The sequence below is a fragment of the Elephas maximus genome, chromosome 9 (genome assembly GCF_024166365.1).
Source record: "Elephas maximus indicus isolate mEleMax1 chromosome 9, mEleMax1 primary haplotype, whole genome shotgun sequence".
NCBI lineage: Eukaryota > Metazoa > Chordata > Mammalia > Proboscidea > Elephantidae > Elephas > Elephas maximus.
This window is the reverse complement of record NC_064827.1, coordinates 78,369,911-78,389,785: the sequence shown is the minus strand read 5'-3', so window position 1 is coordinate 78,389,785 and position 19,875 is coordinate 78,369,911. Positions and strand designations below refer to the sequence as shown.

At 40.3% G+C, this 19,875-nt stretch overlaps 1 protein-coding gene across 5 annotated transcripts in view; it reads right to left on the bottom strand.

Annotated features, from left to right (window-relative positions):
- The window catches only part of GARNL3 (GTPase activating Rap/RanGAP domain like 3), a 206,986-nt gene that overhangs the window by 98,767 nt on the left and 88,344 nt on the right, over positions 1-19,875 (bottom strand). For 4 of the 5 annotated variants that reach the window (XM_049895409.1, XM_049895412.1, XM_049895411.1 and 1 more), the window contains one exon: positions 10,877-10,951. In XM_049895409.1, coding sequence (XP_049751366.1) covers positions 10,877-10,951 — 75 coding nt within the window. Of the gene's footprint in view, positions 1-110; positions 813-10,876; positions 10,952-19,875 lie in introns of those variants that run through there. The other variant, XM_049895413.1, reaches the window with a different exon arrangement.

Below are 19,875 nucleotides of genomic sequence, written 5' to 3'. Positions count from 1 at the left end.
CCTTTTTACCAATTCTGATACCAGCTGTCCCTCCCACGATGCTCTCTATTTCTTTGCTGGGTTCGATAATTCATTGCAGTGGCCACACAGAACTCACAGACCATACTCACAGTTATGGGGTTTATCAGAGGAAGTAACAGGTTGCAATTCAGGATCAAGAAGGACTCAGGATACAGTTCTTCCATCGGACAGCCTCTTCTAAGCTGTGCCTACAGGCAGGCCTCTCTCTGGCTCTCGGCCTCTTGGCCTGGCCTCCGCCCTACTCCAGAGAGCATTACAAAGCTCTTCAACTCCACCAATAAGTGCCCAGAGGCATCCCGCTCCACCAGTAACCCTTGGGCCTGAAGGCACTCAGCTCTCTGGCTCTGTGGGTGGGCAAGCCTAGCTCTGCCAACAAGTGCCTGGAGGTACCTCACTCCACCAGCAAGCCTCCTGCCTGAAAGCACTCAGCTTTCTGTCTCACTCCATGGGCCCAGAAGCCCATCATGCATCCTCCTGCTGGTCTCCTGCCTCTGTTGTTACTGTTTCCCTGCTGCTACTTCTCGTTGTTATAGCTCTCTCTCTGTCTCCTGGGTCTGGGAGGTTCTCCGTGCAGGGATCCCGGGTCTAAAGGATGTGCTCCACTCCTAGCTCTTCTTTCTTGGTAATAGTATAGGCCCCCTTTCTGCCTCTGGGATGGTTTGTTTTAAGCCTAGCAGATGGCAAAACTGACCAATCACCTCTTCAGGGTTCCATACACCTTTTTTGCATGGTCCTACCCCACAAGAGTGCCATGCACCTTACATGCATTATTAGCAAGCTATCCAATCCCTTTGGTAGACCACAAGCACCTCATTTGCATAGCCTCCCTCAATCATTTGGTGGGAGTTACAAGACCATGGTGAGAAAGGCTATATAAAAGGGATACATCACACCACATTATTAGGCCTGTTGCTGGATTTTGGTATTTAATGCATTAATTAAAAAAAAAAAGGCATACATATTACTTTACTGTAAGTTGGTAACTCTATTTCAACATAATTGTTTTCCTTGATAATCCTACGTATTTTACTTTATGAATTTGAAAACATCCTGAGAAGGGGTCTACAGGCTTCACCAGACTGCCAAAGGAGTTCAAAGGCATAGAAAATGGCCCCCCTACCCTCGGCCTGCTGATGCACTTGAATCTGCCTGTCTCCCTCCAAGAGGTTGGAACAACTGCTGCAATGGGGAGGGGCAAGATCCAGCACAGGGTCTCAGGGCGAGAGACAGGGCTCTGGTTGGTGGCATGCCACAAACCGTAGCCAGTACAAACTGTCAATTATGAGTTTTTTTAATGATTAAAAAATAACCTATTTAACTTTCATCTTCATTGAATACTTAACTAAAGTGGAAGAAAACACCTAACACCAAAAAGTTGTGAGTCTCAAAGAGCAAAATATTTCCTATCCCTTGTTAAACGCATACGATGAGATGTAAGGACAAGAATACACACAGGAAATGACAAAAAAAAAAAAAAAAAAAAAAAACGGATAATGAGCAAAAACCCTCTGCCCAGGTTCTCAGAGGAATGACTGAAAATGAGCTCCAATTTCTGATGATATGCCTGTTCCATATGGGTGGAAGGGGCAAGGCCCATCCTGCATGCTGGCTTGCAGATGAGAGCCAGGGGTTGTCCTATTTCTGGATACTATTCTGGTTTTCTGATTATTTCTGTTAGGTTTTATTTGTGCTTTCGCTACAAACCTAATAAGTCTGGCTCTTCTTTCTGTTAACATAAGCATAAAATATAAAATCCAATTCTTCTTTGAAAAGCAATCTTAATTTTATTATAACTTAAATCTGCCTTCAAAAATATTTTTACGTATTTATTTTTATTGAGGTCTGCAAATATTAAGTGTGCAGCTCAGTTATTTTTTTGGATATGAATACACCTTTTAACCACTACCTGGATCAAGATATAAAACATTTTCAGTACCTAGAAGGTTCTTTTCCCAGTCAATACCCATAGTACCTCCAAAGGTAACTGCTATCCTGACTTCCATCACCGTGGATTAATTTTACCAGTTCTTCAACTTCACAAAAATGAAATCATACTGTGTGTATCCATTTGAGTCAGGCTTTTTTTTTTTTTTGCTCAATATTATGTGTGTGACATTCATCCATGTTATCGTGTAGTAGTTAACTCTTTTTCATTGTGGTAGTCCATAGTATAAACACTATAAATTATTCATTTTAAGTTGATGGACATTGGGATTGTTCCTTGTTTTGGATATTAAGAATAAAGCTACTATGAACATTCTTATGTCTGCCTTTTGGTGGACATAAGCAGTCATTTCCTTTGGGTATATGTCATGGATTGAATTGTGTTCCCAAAAAATACTGTATCAATTTGGCTAGGCCATGATTCCCAGAATTGAGTGCTTGTCAACCATTCTGTCATCTGATGTGATTTCCTATTTGTTGTAAATCTTACCTCTATGATGTTAATAAGGGGAGATAGGTGGTAGTTATGTTAATGAGGCAGGACTCAGTCTACAAGATTGGATTGTGTCTTGAGCCAATCTCTTTTGAGATATAAAAGAGGAAAGCCAGCAGAGAGATGGGGGACCTCATACCAAGAAAGCAGCACCAGGAGCAGAGAGTGTCTTTTGGACTCAGGGTTCCTGCGTGGAGAAGCTCCTAGTCCAGGGGAAGATTGATGAGAAGGACCTTCCTCCAGATTGGAGACAGAAAGCCTTCCCCTGGAGCTGACATCCTGAATTTGGACTTTCAGCTTACTAGACTGTGAGATAATAAATTTCTCTTTGTTAAAGCCATCCACTTATGGTATTTTGGTTATAGCAGCACTAGATAACTAAGATAGTATACATCTAGGGACACAGAGGATACAAATGTTCTGTTTCAGTAGGTACTGCCAACAGTTTTCTAAAGGGGATGCACCAATTTACATACCCATCAGCAATATATATGAGAGTTCCAATTGCTTCATATTTTCTTACCAATTCTTAGCATTTTAGTCCTTTAGCAATTTTGGAGGGGGTGTAGTAGTTCCTAATCATGGTTTTTATTTGTAATAAAATCCTAATTACTTTAAGGGTGACCTATTTTACAAAGGATTCCAGAGATACAGAAACCCCATCTATAGCAGTTTAAGGTGACAATGAAACAGGAATACATTATTTATTTGATATCAACAAGAAAGTTAGGAGGAAATACTCTTTTTTTTTTTTTAAACAATTACATACACACACACACACCAAGGAGCTGTAGCATATTTTATCCTCACAAAAATGGTTATCCCCAAGTAAACCAGTTGCTGTCAAGTTGACTGTGACTCACCACGACCTCATGTGTGTCAGAGCAGAACTGTGCTCCATAGGGTTTTCTTTTTTGTTGTACTTTAGATGAAGGTTTACAGAACAAACTAGCTTCTCATTAAATAGCTAGTATATAGACTATTTCATAATATTGGTTATTAACCCCACAACATGCCAACACTCTCTACCTTCTTGATCTTGGGTTCCCTATTACCACCTTTACTGTCCCCTCTCATCTTCCAGTCCCTGCCCCTGGGCTGGTGTGCACCCTTAGTCTCATTTTGCTTTAGGGGTCTGTCTAATCCCTGGTTGAAGGGTGAATGTCAGGAGTGACTTCATTATTGAGCTAAAAGGGTATCCAGGGGCCATACTCTTGGGATTTCTCCAGTCTCTGTCAGGCTAGTAAGTCTGTTTTGTTTTTTTTTTTGTGAGTTAGAATTTTGTTCTACATTTTTCTCCAGCTCTGTCTGGGACCCTCTATTGTGATCCCTGTCAGAGCAGTCAGTGGTGGTAGCCGGGCACTATCTAGTTGTACTGGACTCAGTGTGGTGGAGGCTGTGGTAGTTGTGGTCCATTAGTCCTTTGAGGAGGAAGTATTCTGATGAGTATATTTTCCAGATAACTGAAGTTTAACGTGGCAAATACCTACACTTATTTTATGCCCTTTTAGGTAAACATTTACTAAAAGGTATTATGGAGAATAATGAACTCAAATTCTTCTTGCTGGAGACATGCCTGTATACGCCCACAGTGTTGAATGAGTCCTGAAACTAAGAACTCCTGAATCATTTCTACATCAAATTCCACAGCCCACAAAAGCTCCTTGACGCCTCATTATCTTTTCTATGGGACGTGAAACAGGAAGACTGACCCTGTCCAATATATTTGCAGAAAAACTTAATGAAAATCCATATATAATTCTGATCTTATCTGAATGTTCTCTAATATTGGATGTTAAGCAGGGCTCCACATAATACAAACACCCAGAGTACAGTAGGATTGTAGTTTTCTATAATGCCTATGATTTCTCATAAAGTCTCTTCAAGAGTGGGTTCAATAAATTAATTAATGTATTGAACTGATTTTACTCCAGTTCATAGGTTACACTGCTGAGATAAACGTTGGTAGTAAGGAATATAGATTAAAAAAAATAAACTAAAAATTTTTAAATTATAAATGTAAAAGCGAATATATAAGCTGATTGTAAAAAAGTGAAACCACACAAAAATTAAGATCTTTTTCTCTCCCCCATCCTCCATGCCCCAATCCACACTTGCTTTCCCTATTATAACCATATTATCAAATTGGTTTGGATAGTCCCAGATTTTTTTATGCATTTACAAAGATGTGTTTTATGTTTATACACACACACACACACACACACATATATGTGTACACACACAAACACATATACCCACATATGTTTTCATAAACAGGACAGTAGTGTAGACATTACACTGAAACTTGCTTTTTTCATTCAAGAAAATATCTTGAAAATCTACGTCAGTACATATAGATCTGTGTTCTTTTTAACAGTGACATAGATTCCTGTCTTCAAATTAGAAGTTTCAAGTGAATATAGACTTACAAAATATGTAAGCAGTATAGAAGAACATAAAGTAGAAAAATAATTTCCTCCAACTTCTTTCCTGACCTCCCATTTCCATTCTCCAGAAGCAATTACTATTAAATCCTTATGTATCCTTTCTGAAAATTTTTTACATATTCACAAGCATATTTAACTTTTTTGTTTTTAAGGAAATGGGATGGTATACAAATCATTTTAGAACTTGTTTTTATGTCTAACACTATATCTTAAATATTGTTCTATGGTAGAACATATACCTCTTATAATTTTATTTTAACTTAATAATAGCTACTAAGCATTTCATTACATATTAACGTACCACAATTTATATAACCATTCCTCTACTGGTGGAAATTGAGGTGGTTTCCAGTTTTTGCTATCTTAGATAATGTTACAATATACATCCTAGCACTAGAACTGCTAGCCAAATGGTATGTGCATTTTTAATTTAGAGGTTATTGCTAATCACCCTCCCAAAAGACTGTAGCAATTCACATATTCTCTAACAGTATATAAGATAATCTTCCCCATGCTAAGGAAGATAGATTTGTAAAAAGCTGAAAGACTGTCCCCTCTGCTACACCATATACTAATTGGTACACACAAGTGAGTTGTAAGGGAGGCCTCCAGTGATCCACCCTAGGGTCACTTTCATTTTAATTAATAATTTGAACGAGCGCACAGATGGTAGGATAAGTACATCTGAAGATGATATAAAGCTTCTCAGTGGGTTAGCTAATAAGGCAGGTGACAGAATCAGGATGTCAAAATAAGAATCTTGACAATTAGTAATTACGGGGCACACCAATGAGATTAAATTCAATGTGGACAATGCAAAGTCCTACACTTAGGTACAAAATATAAACTGCGCAGGTACGGGGTGGAAAAGCCCAGCTGCTACATACTGAGGTTCAACAATGTTGAGTCAAAAACTAGTAGGCGGTAGAGCTGAGATTTGAACCCAGGTTTTTTGATTCCAAAATTGTCTCTACTATAGCATGATGCCACCTCATAGCCAAAGAGTAGCACATGTGACAAAGACTGGTGGGAGAAGGGTTAGTATGTTGTAGGTTCATTTTGAGTTGTCAGGCTTCATACACAGAGGTACAATGTCCCCAGCAAGGAAGGAGACAAACCTGTTCTACTCTGTGGCTGTCTGGAGGCACCCAGAGCACTGTGTTTGATTCTGAGCACTTCCGTTTAAAAAGTTCATTAACAACCTCACATGTGTCCAAGGAACAACAACAAGGGTGATGATAAGTAGAACTGATTGCCTGTCTTAGGAGAAAAAACAGGAGACGTTTTCAAATGTTTGAAGGCTTAATCAGATTGAAGAGGGCTCAGACTTACACTATGGGGCTTTGGAGTATATAAGTAGAAAAGGTGACTAGAAAATATAGATAGATAAATTTCATTCAATGGAAAAGAACTTTCTAACAATTAGGGATGCTGAAAAAATGGAATTAACTGCTTTAGTAAGTAGCAAGTTTCCCATTACTGGATGTATATTCAAGCAGGGACTGTTAGCAAGGTTGTTGTGGGGATTCACACATTGGGAGGGGATAGGCCTAGATGAACACTAAGGCAGTGCTACCAAAGGTATGGCCCATGGATAAGTACCAATTCACAAACTGTTTCCCAGTTCCTGACAAGGTATACAGGAATTGAGAAAAAGCATTTAGAAACTTGCACAGCAATTTGACATTACTATGACACCTAAGTACGTGCTCGGCAGATTTGTCTCGTTAAACAGAGTCCACACCAACGTAGGTATTATCGAATTTCTGGTAAATTGCATGAGGTAGGCACTGTATACTAGTCCTACATAGAAGGACCGCAACAATTGGAAATAAAAAAGCGGGTCCTTCACTACATATAGTCTGAAAAGCATCACACAGAAGCCTCATGGTGATGTCCCTGGTGAGGCCTTCTCTGACCACCTTATCTAATGGAGGGTTCTTCCTGTTACTTTGTAGCATGGTCCCTGCCCCTGTTTGTTTTCTCCATAGTAGTTACCACAATTTGCAATTATTCTATGTATTTGTATGACTTATTTATTTGCTGGTTTCCCTGCTAGTCTGTAAGTCCACGAGGGCGGGACCACAGCAGTCTTGTTCGTTGCATCATCAGTGTTTGCCAGCCTGGCACAGAGGAATGATTCCATGAATTTGTGTTGAGTGAATAACTTGTTCTATCACATGAAAATACTCCCGATATATAACTTATGTTTTTGGTAATGGCAGGCCGCCCCCACTGAAAAAAACTAAAAGTACTAGAAAAAATGTTGAAATCATCTCCTTAAAAGCAATGAAGACCTTATAAGATAGTAAATAATCACCAGCCCAAACTGAAAGGCAAGTAGGAACCCGGAGAGGTAAACGGAGCACAGGAGCCCTTCCTGACTTGAGGGAATTTGCCAATCCTAGCAAAAGCGAACTTAAGATTTGATGATCTCTCAGGGCAAGAGGGAAAATAATCAAATCCCAGGACTCACTGAAGTAGGTAAGTCTAATAGGAGACACATCCCATATTAAGGTGGAATCCCAAAGGGCTACACACTCAGGGTCAGGGCGATCCAGAAGAAGCCACCTCCACCTCTCCCTCCACCACCAAGGACTGCAAGGAAGGTTGCCACAATGCTGAGCAGAGCTCATTGGGGGAGTGTCTCTGAGGTGTGGAGACCACAAGCAAGCCATGGCAGCTCCAGCTTTCACCACCTGGGTGGTTTAGAAAGCCTCAAGCTGAGAATTTGGTTCAAAAGTATCTGACAAAAGCAAACGCAAATCCTTTCTGAAGAAAGGCAACTCATCCTAAATGGCACATTATTCCTAAAAATCCTTTTCTCAAGAACAACAAACAGCACATAATCAGGCAACCACACACACAAAGAAACACAGTACACCAAGGGCATATACCAGCATGTACTAAACAAGAGATATAGATCCACAAAAAAGTCACATACCAGCATTGTCAGTTACAGACGATATAACCAATTAAAAAAAAAATTGACATTATCTTAAGTGAACAGTAAACTATAATCAAGCAACTTTGGATTAGTCAATAGTTTTTTTAGATATGACACCAAAAGCACAAGCAAACAAGAAAAAATAAATAAGCTAGACATCACCAAAATTAAAACTTTCGTGTTTCAAAGTACACCATTAAGAAGATGAAAAGACAACCCACAGAATGGGAGAAAACTTTTACAAATCATATATCTGATAAGGATCTAGTATCTAGAATATATAAAGAATTCTTACAACTCAATAATAAAAGGATAAGTAAGCCAATAAGGAAGTTACTTTACAGCTTCATATAGTTTGTCCATGGGTTTGAACATTTGTAAGCAGCTATATTGAGTCTTTTAATGCACTAACTACTTTAACTCAAAGCAAGCCATTTTTTCTCCTTTGGGTCTTGGTTTCCTCTAAGGTCTTTTAAGGCTGTGTGAACTGAAGACCATCAATATGAAACACAGCCAAGGTGTTCCAACTGAGCAGTAACGCTCAGTAGCTTTGGTAGAAACAAGATCTAAAACAGAATGTGAGCCTTGGTATCATATGTCCCAGAGAAGCAATCTGAGACAGAACTATGTTTTGAACACAACACACTGTAATGATTTGTGAAATCAATAATTCCACCAAATGGTTCCAAAGAGGTTAAATGAACTGCCCAAGGCCACACTGCTGCTAATAAATTGTGGAACCATGATTTGAAGCCATACAGTCTGATTCTAGAGCAGTGCTTCAAATCGGTTCTTCTCAGTTTAGGCATAGCCAAGGAAGTGAAACCAGGACAGATCCGAATTTTTAAAATTTGGGTAAACTGGAATAGTAACCAGAATGAGAAAAATTATGAGCCAAAGCCCTGCTAGAAACCTAAAACCCTCTTAGAAAACAAGGGCAGTGTATGTGTTGCATAGCAACCAAATCTCTTGCCCATCAGATTTGGAGCAGAGTGGGAAACAGAGGTGCCCTGCTCAAAGATGGCAGCTGACAGCACCACTTTGAATGTGTCGCTCTGCACAGTTCTGCCAACAATTCAATCTTGCACATCAGGCTCCTGAAAGGGCTCACTACGCCTCTTTCAAGTCTCCCCTTCCAGGGCTTTGAATTGTGATTTTTCCTGTTCCATTGATCATTCTGGAGCACCCAAATTGTAAATATTCAGGTCAGTTCCAGTTTTGTTGGCCATGACTGAACCGGTTCAAACTGGTTTGAAGCACTGCTCTAGAAACACTTCTAATCCAGATATTCCACAAACAATTCCAGTCCCTGACCAATCCCCAGAACCTGTTCTCTGGTGTATAGCAGGGCCAGGTAACATAGCTAGGTGACCAGTATCTGATCAAAGTTTATAGTGATGATCCTAGGACCACATGACGGACCCATTTATATCTTTCTTGGGAGGTATGGATTTCCTCTGGACGTTGGTCCCGGCAGGGGCTAGAATTATGCGTACGTGGGGTGGGGAAAGTCCAACACAGTTTGCTCGTTTAGGGCTGGGCTGAAGCTCTGCAAAATTTTGGGAGCAGAAAGATGTCTTGAGGTACAGTAGTCCCTGGTACTTAGGTTCTCAAGGTAAAAACTCAGCATGGTGGCTGTTGGCTTCTGAAGCACTGGAAAATGAGGACTCAATGCTTCTACTCCCAGCTTACCTCCTGGGACACCCCTGGATGCCTGAGTTGGTGGTGACCAGACTGTCTCACCTCAGGAGGCAGGCCACTTTGGGGAAGGCTGTTTTCCCACTTTTGGGAAATTTCCAGAAGCAAATTTCACTGGTAGTTCTTTCTTCTATGTGGGTCAGCTGATATCATTCTGGACAAGAAGTATGTGGGTACCTATTCAGGGTTCCAGCCCAAGAAGAGACTGCCTCCCTTTGCCACACAGCAATGGTGAGGGTATCGTGTCTGGGTGAATGGGTATGCTAAGTTAAGGCCAAAGATAAAAGTCAGCAACTACTTCCCGAGTGTTATGGCCTTTCAGGTTAAAATCACAGCCCTTTTTCGAGAATCTGCTTACAAAGGTGGTCATGATGGCAAAGCTGGCAATATATCAGTAGTTATGGTAATAACAAAACCCTTTAATTACTATTTTAGTCATCGATTATTGAATACTTACTATGTACTAGGAATAGTGCTAATACCTTTATAAATTTAGCTCATTGAATCCTTACAATTATCCCGAGACAGTTTTCATTTCACAGATGAAGAAACTGAGGCTTAGAAAGGCTGGGTTATTTGTCCAGTTCATATAACTAGGAACTTGAAACTAGGCTTGTCTGACTCATAAGCTGAGTGGTGCTGAAGCACTGTGATGAGTTACCTCTCAAAGAGGCAGCAATGAGAAAAAAAAATTGGGACACTTATCTACCACTCTGCAGTTCTGGTGGCAGACCTCAAGGGATAGAGCAGGAAGTAGCAGTTTTAAAGAAGAAAGAAAATCAAGGAGAGTTCCTGTGGCTTGCAGCAAGGAAGACCGGAGAGCCCAGAAAGAGGGCCTGGGCTCAAGAAGTGATGGATAGTGATGGCCTCCTTTCATAGTGTCTTCTCTGAATAAAGACAGTATTTTGTACTCACAGTAATTTTTTGCATCTCTCTCCTGGATTCTGACCATGTTTGCATAATCTATGGCGGGGCAGAGTCAGCAGCCTGGCAGAAGGCAATAGCTGGGATTCAAGGGACCATTCACAAAGGGCATCGTGGCTGTGAATTCTTCTTTGGTCCCACGGCTGGCAGAACACCTTCGTGTGTCTACCTGGTTTCATTACAGATATTTTAAAGGGTACATGGACACCTTCCATACAAAGCATGATGGCATTTTCCTTTCATGCCTGCTTCAAGCGAAGCTCTGAAGCTCTATTTACTCCTTCCCAAGCTCCTCTTAGGGAAGGTTTCTTCGGTAACGAGCATCACAAACTGTTCACTACTACATCACATGCTACAGTCACGTGCTTGGCGGCAATATGGAAACTGGGGAGGCTTCCTTACCTCATCTGAAGAGCCATTTTCCACTCTGAATCTTCCAGCCCTTTGGATGGCTCCATCGGCATCACTGGAAATAAGCTAGGGGATAAAAGAGCACTCAGTTAGGTAGCTGGGTCACCATTTGCAATGACCCTCTGTCTGTACGTATTTACCCATAAGTAAGCCAAATCCAACAATACAAGCTGGAGGGCCCAGCCTAGAAGCTAACAATTTTGTTTAAGCTCTGTTGGCTAAGTCTTCATATAGTCTACCCCCACAGTCTTTAGGAGCTCAAAAGAAATGCCTAACCTACAAGAGTGGAGTATCAAATTTAAATCTGAACATATTCTAACACTGAAAAACATTACAGTGATGCTCCCTGGAACAACAACTTATTACATATCACATGTGGACAAGTGGTAGCTCATAGATGGCAAAAGACAATGTCGGGTCTCAGGTTCAGCCTGCCTTCACAGGAAAGTCAAAAGAACAATCAATGGCTGGCATGGACTCAAGGCTCCATTAAAATCAGAGAAAGCTCTGTGGTTCATTCAGTTTTAAAGTTTCTGAAAGGCCAACTGGTCCCTTCCAAAGCAAGCAGACTGTATTTTAGTTCTGGCAATGTCAAGCTTGGAAACAGACAGTCTTCAAGAGACTCCACGCTAGAAAAAGATGAGCGTAAAGGAGATGGAGGGCTTAGTACATCAGTCCTAAAGTTACTGACTCAGGATTTAACTTACAGATTTCTCAGTAGCAACCAGGGAAAATGGCATGTCTTTTTTTAACCTTTTAAATCTGTCCACAACTTGCAGCAAAGATTTGCCAACGGTTTCCATATCCCAGACTCACTAGAACACACCTGCCCAGGGGGTACTTCTCATCACTCTAATGCAAGGGTTGCCCAGTAAAATAGACACTCAATTTCTTAAGAAAAAAATCTTACCTCATATTTTCACTCATATTTCAGAGATATGAAAATAAACTGAAAATTTTCAGAGAAAAAACACAAAATTTCCCAAGGAAAACTCTTAGAAAAATGTTGATAATTTTTTCCAAGGTGAGTTTAAAAATATAACACTAAGCGTTCAATATTCCTTGTATGGAATGCCCTTTACTCCCACCTTCCCCTAATGAGCCCTTACTCATCCTTTAGTTTCACTGTAGTCCCCATTGCTCAAGGGTGCCTTCTCTGACCTCACTGCCTGAGAAAATCACCCCGTTACAAGTTCTTAGAGCAGTCAACAGAGTTGTGATTTAAGCTTCATTGTAGAATTACTTGATTAACGTCTGTCTCCCTCACGTTTCCTCTACTCCCCAATGATAAACTCTACAATACAGTAGAGTTTATCCACTTTATCCGCAGAGCTAAACACACTGCCTAACATAGTAGACAGCCACTACACACTTATTAAACAAAGAAATACGTAAATGGATGAATGCCTAATTCCCCTGAAACGACCAAAGGAATATAAAAATGGGGTAAGATCTACACAAACCCTGGAAACCAGAGAAGGTTCATTACTCATACAAGAAATTGCAAGGAAATTCTACCAGGCCAACGGGCCAAATAATCAGAATCACATGCAAGGGAAAGTCAGCCTGAGTAACAATTTAATCAAATGTGGCAAGTTCGAACTGACCCCCTTAAGCTCGTGCTGGCAGGACCTGACATGAGAGTGTTTGGTTGGACAGTAGGTGGGAAGAAGATCCTACCAGTCACACTGGGAAAGTCATTCAGCACTGGCATGCAGCACAGCAGCCCCAGTGCTCTCTCTGCCCAGCCCCATCTTTATACCTGCTTTGGGCAGCTTACTAAACAAGACAGGAGGTGCTGCGGTGGCTGGTGCCTGCTGAGGACGGATATACCAGCTGATATAAAAGGAGACGGTGCCCCAGTGAACTGCAGAGAGCAAAGGGATGAAAATAACTAACCTGATGAGAAAACTTCTTTTAACACAGCAGTGAAGTTGACTGCCAAGTAGCTGTCTGTATCAGTGGTTTTCTCTCTATTATTCCTCACAAACCTCTGATATGGCCAATTAAAACTATAGAAAAATCTGAACTATTCCCGTTGGTGGAAGGAGAATTGACTCAGAAATGACACAATCTCTACCAACACTGCACAACCCAGAAGCCCTGTCCTCCAACTTATCCTACGTAGTACAGACTTCCGGCTGCCACCAAAATCCATTCTTGCCATCTTCCACAGTAACGGAACTGTAGCTGGACACATGGCTAGACCACATTTCCTTCAAGATGGCCATTTAACTTAATTCTCTCCACTTGAAGATAAACCAAAGTCATGGGGGTGCTTATGAACCTAGGTCTTTAGGAGAAGGAAGGTGCCTCTCCTACATGGTCTTTCCCTCTCCATGGGCTAGAACACCAATGACTAGAGAGACCTTTGAAGCCCGTATTGAAAGCAGTGGATTGATCATGAGCCTGGATCCCTGAATGACTGCGTGGGGCAGAGCCACCTGCTGACTTAGAACATTTAACTTAGAACACCTGGCTGAATGTGTGACAGAAATAAACTTGTTCTTTCAGCTACTGCATCTTGAAGTTCTAACCTAACTAATAATACTTCATAAGGAAGAATAAAAAGAAAAATCACTGAACTATGACAAGTCTATAGTTTAAAAAGTGGAAACTGATCTGAGGTATCAGAGCAAATGTTCAATGTACCAAAAAAAAAAGCACAAGAAAATTTTTGGAAAATATTTAATTATTGTAATAATTTTAGAGGATAATCTATGAAAATGGAACAATCTGTAATCAGGAAATGCTGCCTTCAAATGAAAAACATGATTAAAGCAGTGACTCCAGTGAACCAAAAACTAAATACTGGGAAGGAAATGCCCCCAAAAGTGTAAATCAGAATACAAGGTTAAGATAGAGGAAAATGATTACCAAAACTACAGAGAACAGGAGTCCCTGGGCCGTGCAAAAATGGTTAAGTGCTTGATTACTAGCTGAAAGGTTGGAGGTTTGAAGACAGGCCTGGTGATCTGCTTCTGAAAGGTCACAGCCTTGAAAACCCTATGGAGTAGTTCTATTCTGCACACACGGGGGCGCCATGAGTCAGAATCTACTCAATGGCAACCAACCACATTAGCTTATTTGATCACAAATTTGTGTAAGACTAGGAAAAACTAGCAAAAGGAAGAATTGATGAAGTAAAAGAGCTGAACAGGAGATTTCAAAGGGCCTCTCAAGAAGACAAAGTATTATAATGGCATCTGCAAAGAGCTGGAGATAGAAAACCAAAAAGGAAGAACAGGCTCAGCATTTCTCAAGCTGAAAGAACTGAAGAAAAAATTCAAGCCTCGAGTTGCAATAGTGAAGGATTCCATGGGGAAAATATTAAATGACACAGGAAGCATCAAAAGAAGATGGAAGGAATACACAGAGTTATTATACCAAAAATAATTAGTCGATATTCAACCATTTCAAGAGGTGGCATATGATCAGGAACCAATGGTACTGAAGGAAGAAGTCCAAGCTGCTCTGAAGGCATTGGCGAAAAATAAGGCTCCAGGAATTGATGGAATATCAATTGAGATGTTTCAACAAACAGATGCAGCGCTGGAGGTGCTCACTCATCTAGGCCAAGAAATATGGAAGACAGCTTCCTGGCCACCTGACTGGAAGAGATCCATATTTATGCCTATTCCCAAGAAAGGTGATCCAACTGAATGTGCAAATTATAGAACAATATAGATAATATCACATGCAAGCAAAATTTTGCTGAAGATCATTCAAAAATGGCTGCAGCAGTATATCGACAGGGAACTGCCAGAAATTCAGCTGGTTTCAGAAGAGGATATGGAACCAGGGATATCATCGCTGATGTCAGATGGATCCTGGCTGAAAGCAGAGAATACCAGAAGGATGGTTACCTGTGTTTTATAGACTATGCAAATGCATTCCACTGTGTGGATCGTAACAAACTATGGATAACACTGTGAAGAATGGGAATTCTAGAACACTTAATTGTGCTCATGAGGAACCTTTACATAGATCAAGAGGCAGTTGTTAGGACAGAACAAGGGGATACTGATTGGTTTAAAGTCAGGAAAGATGTGCATCAGGGTTGTATTCTTTCACCATACCTATTTAATCTGTATGCTGAACAAATCATACGAGAAGTTGGACTATATGAAGAAGGACAGGGCATCAGGATTGGAGGAAGACTCATTAACAACCTGCGTTATGCAGATGACACAACCTTGCTTGCTGAAAGTGAAGAGGACTTGAAGCACTTACTAATGAAGATCAAAGACCACAGCCTTCAGTATGGATTACACCTCAACATAAAGAAAACAAAAATCCTCACAACTGGACCAATGAGCAACATCATGACAAACGGAGAAAAGATTGCAGCTGTCCAGGATTTCATTTTACTTGGATCCACAATCAACAGCCATGGAAGCAGCAGTCAAGAAATCAAAAGACACACTGCATTGGGCAAATCTGCTGCAAAGGACCTCTTCAAAGTGCTGAAGAGCAAAGATGTCACCCTGAAGACTAAGGTGCGCCTAACCCAAGCCATGGTATTTTCAACTGGATCATATGCATGTGAAAGCTGGATAATGAATAAGGAAGACCGAAAAAGAGTTGACGCCTCTGAATTGTGGTGTTGGTGAAGAATATTGAATATACCATGAACTGTCAAAAAAACGAACAAATCCCACTCCTCAGAATATACCCTAGAGAAATAAGAGCCTTCACACAAACAGATATATGCACAGCCATGTTTATTGCAGCACTGTTTACAATAGCAAAAAGCTGGAAGCAACCAAGGTGTCCATGAATGGATGAATGGGTAAATAAATTGTGGTATATTCACACAATGGAATACTACGCATCGATAAAGAACAGTGACGAATCTGTGAAACATTTCATAACATGGAGGAACCTGGAAGGCATTATGCTGAGCGAAATGAGTCAGAGGCAAAAGGACAAATATTGTATAAGACCACTATTATAAGATCTTGAGAAATAGCATAAACTGAGAAGAACACATACTTTTGTGGTTACGAGGTGGGGAGGGAGGGAGGGAGAGGGTTTTTTACTGATTAATTAGTAGATAAGAACTGCTTTAGGTGAAGAGAAGGACAACACTCAATACATGGAAGGTCAGCCCAATTGGACTGGACCAAAAGCAAAGAAGTTTCCGGGATAAAATGAAGGCTTCAAAGGTCAGTGGAGCAAGGGCGCGGGTTTGGGAACCATGCTCTAAGGGGACTTCTAAGTCAATTGGCAAAATAATTCTGTTATGAAAACATTCTGCATCCCACTTTGAAATGTGGCGTCTGGGGTCTTAAATGCTAACAAGCGGCCATCTAAGATGCATCAATTGGTCTCAACCCACCTGGAGCAAAGGAGAATGAAGAACACCAAGGTCACACGACAACTAAGAGCCCAAGAGACAGAAAGGGCCACATGAAACAGAGACCTACATTATCCTGAGACCAGAAGAACTAGTTGGTGCTCGGCCACAATCGATGACTGCCCTGACAGGGAGCACAATAGAGAACCTCTGAGGGAGCAGGAGATCAGTGGGATGCAGACCCCAAATTCTCATAAAAAGACCATACTTAATGGTGTGACTGTGACTACAGGAATCCCGGCGGGCATAGTCCCCAAACCTTCTGTTGGCACAGGACGGGAACCATTCCCGAAGACAACTCATCAGACATGAAAGGGACTGGACAGTGGGTAGGAGAGAGATGCTGAAGAAGAGTGAGCTAATTATATCAGGTGGACACTTGAGACTATGTTGGCATCTTCTGTCTGGAGGGGGGATGGGAGGATAGAGAGAGTTGGAAGCTGGCAAAATTGTCACGAAAGGAGAGACTGAAAGGGCTGACTCATTAGGGGGAGAGCAAGTGGGAGTAAGGAGTAAGATGTATATAAACTTATATGTGACAGACTGACTTGATTTGTAAACGTTCACTTGAAGCTCAATAAAAGTTAATAAAAAAAAAAAAAAAGAACGAACAAATCTGTCTTGGAAGAAGTACGGCCAGAATGCTCCTTAGAGGCAAGGATGGTGAAACTGCATCTTACATGCTTTGGACATGTTGTCAGGAGGGATCAGTCCCTGGAGAAGGACATCATGCTTGGCAGAATACAGCGTCAGTGGAAAAGAGGAAGACCCTCAACAAGGTGGACTGACACAGTGGCTGCAACAATGAGCTCAAGCATAACAAAGATTGTAAGGATGGCACAGGACTGGGCAGTGTTTCGTTCTGTTGTGCATAGGGTCGCTATGAGTCGGAACCTACTCAACAGCACCTAACAACAACAACAACAGGAAAAACAAACTCAAGTAGAATGTTTGTATCATAAATAACATTGATAAGTCAGAAAAAGATGCAACTTAAAAAAAGAAAAACTACAGACAACGTATTTGGGAGACAGTGTAAGGAATATTGGACTGGGATGTTATTAAGATGATCTTTGGGTGGAGAGCCCAGGAATAACCAAATCATTCCCTAGATCAACTACCCCTCTCTGCAAGATTCCCGCTAGTGAGCTAGACCCAAACTAGAAAAGCATTCCTTTACTTAAGGTAGTCTGGCCAGAAAAGTTTGGAAACAAAGTAGACAGCAAGGCAGTCGGATATTTTACCACTCCTGTGAGATGGAGTCCACTTGATGGCAACAGCTTAAAGCCAGAGAAGAGGGAGTTGGTCAAGTCTCCTCTCATACAGGAGCAAATCTGGCCCTTTGTTAGTCTCCTGGAATTAGTGTCCAAAAAAAAAGGGACATTCCCACCTGTTTCTGACCTTTAAAAATGTACCTCTACCTACCCGGAAGTACACAGACCACTAAGATGTTTTGAATTGAGTGAACCCAGATCTACACTCCTGAAGGATGGAGCAAAAGAGGGGGTAAAATTGTAAAGTGGATAAAGGGGAGTCTAGAACTCCTCCTAAAAGTCAATAGAGAGAACAGTGCAGACCTCATAATAAATATGAATGCATTACACTCCCGTATTAAAAGAAAAAAGACTCAAGCTTGGAAACAAGCTATAAGAGACACATATTAAATAAATTAAAACAATAATGAAAAAGAAAGGCAGAGTAAAAAATATTCTTGGTAAACAGGAAAAATAGTGAAGGCAATAATAAAATCAGAAAGTAGAACTTATGAGAAAAAAATTAAATGCAAAAAACATTATTTTACATGGATAAATGAAATTATCCACCTCCAAAATACAATAATTATAAACATTTACGTAATGAATACTACCATAAAATTATAAAACAAAATCTATTATAAACAGAAGGAGGGGTTTATAAAGCTACAATTAAATGAGAAATTAGCATGCTTCTCTCTCACAGATCAAGACAAAAACTAGTAAGGATTTATAGAGGAACTACCCAACTCTGCAGAAAATCAAACTAACAAACATGATTTAATAAACATGTACTAAATTTATTAAGGTACTAAACGGAGAATAAACACTTTTTAAAAACACTAGTTTAACTTTTAAAAACTGATCTAATAATGGGCAAAAAGAAAGTACGAATAAATGCTATAAAAAAGAAACTACACAGACCATTTTTTAGCATATGGTAACCAAATGAGATTAGTGTCAAAAATTATTTCAAAAAAATTGGAAATTAAAATATGTATACCTGGAAAAACTCTTGGGTCAAACAAAAAAACTAAAATGGACACTATTCAGACATTAACAACAATCAGAATAATACATACCAAAACTTGCAGTGTGATAGATGCTATACTTACAGGAAAATTCATACTCTTAAATACACTCATTATTAAACAAAAAAGAATAAAAACAATAAACTAAGCAACCTCTAGAAGATTATAAAAGAAAAAAACTTAAGGAAAGCAGGGGGAAGGAGTTAATAAAGATTAGAGCAGAAATTACAGAACTACAAAGACGAAGAATTCATAAACACATCTAAGAGATCTTCAGCAAGTCTGATTTTAAAAAACAAAGAGAAAACACAAATACACATAGTAATAATAAAGAAAACATATCTACTAATAAGATATTTTTTAAAAAAACACAAGAGAATACTATGCAAATATCATTAAAAACTTTTAGGAAATTGTATACAATTAAAATTGAAAGAAAAAAAAGAAGAGAAAGCAGAATAAACCAATAACCATTTTTTTTATTGTGCTTTAAGTGAAAGTTTATAATTTAAGTCAGTTTCTCATACAAAAACTTACATAAACATTGTTATGTGACCCTAGTTGCTCTCCCTATAATGTCACAGCCCACTCCTCCTCTCCACCCTGTACTCCCATGTCCATTCAACCAGCTCCTGTCCCCCTCTGCATTCTCATCTCGCCTCTACACAGAAGCCCCCCACTTAGTCTCATGTGTCTACTTGAGCTAAGAAGCACACCCTTTACTGGCACCATTTTATGTCCTATAGTCCAGTCTAATCTTTGTTTGAAGGGTCAGCTTCAGGAATGGTTTTACTTTTGGGCTAACAGAGAGTCCGGGGGCCATGTCCTCTGGGGCCCCTCGAGTCTCAGTCAGATCATTAAGTCTGGTCTTTTATACTAGAATTTGAGTTCTGCACCCCACTTTTCTCTTGCTTCATCAGGGATTCTCTGTTGTGTTCCCTGTCAGGGTAGTCATTGGTGGTAGCCAAGCACCATCTAGTTCTTCCGGTCTCAGGCTGATGGAGTCTCTAGTTTATGTGGTCCTTTCTGTCTTTTGGCTAATATTTTCCTTGTGTCTTTGGTGTTCTACATTCTTTGCTCCAGGCACGCTGAGACCCATTGATGCATCTTAGATGGCCGCTTGTTAGCTTTTAAGACCCCAGATGCCACTCACCAAAGTGCAATGCAGAACATTTTATTAATAAACTTTATTACGCCAATTGACCTAGCTGTCCCCTGAAGGCATGGACCCCAGACCTCCACCCCTATTACTACTCTGTCCCTTAAAGTGTTTGGTTGTATTCAGGAAACTTCTTAGCCTTTGGTTTAGTCCAGTTGTGCTGACTTCCCCTGTATTGTGTGTTGTCC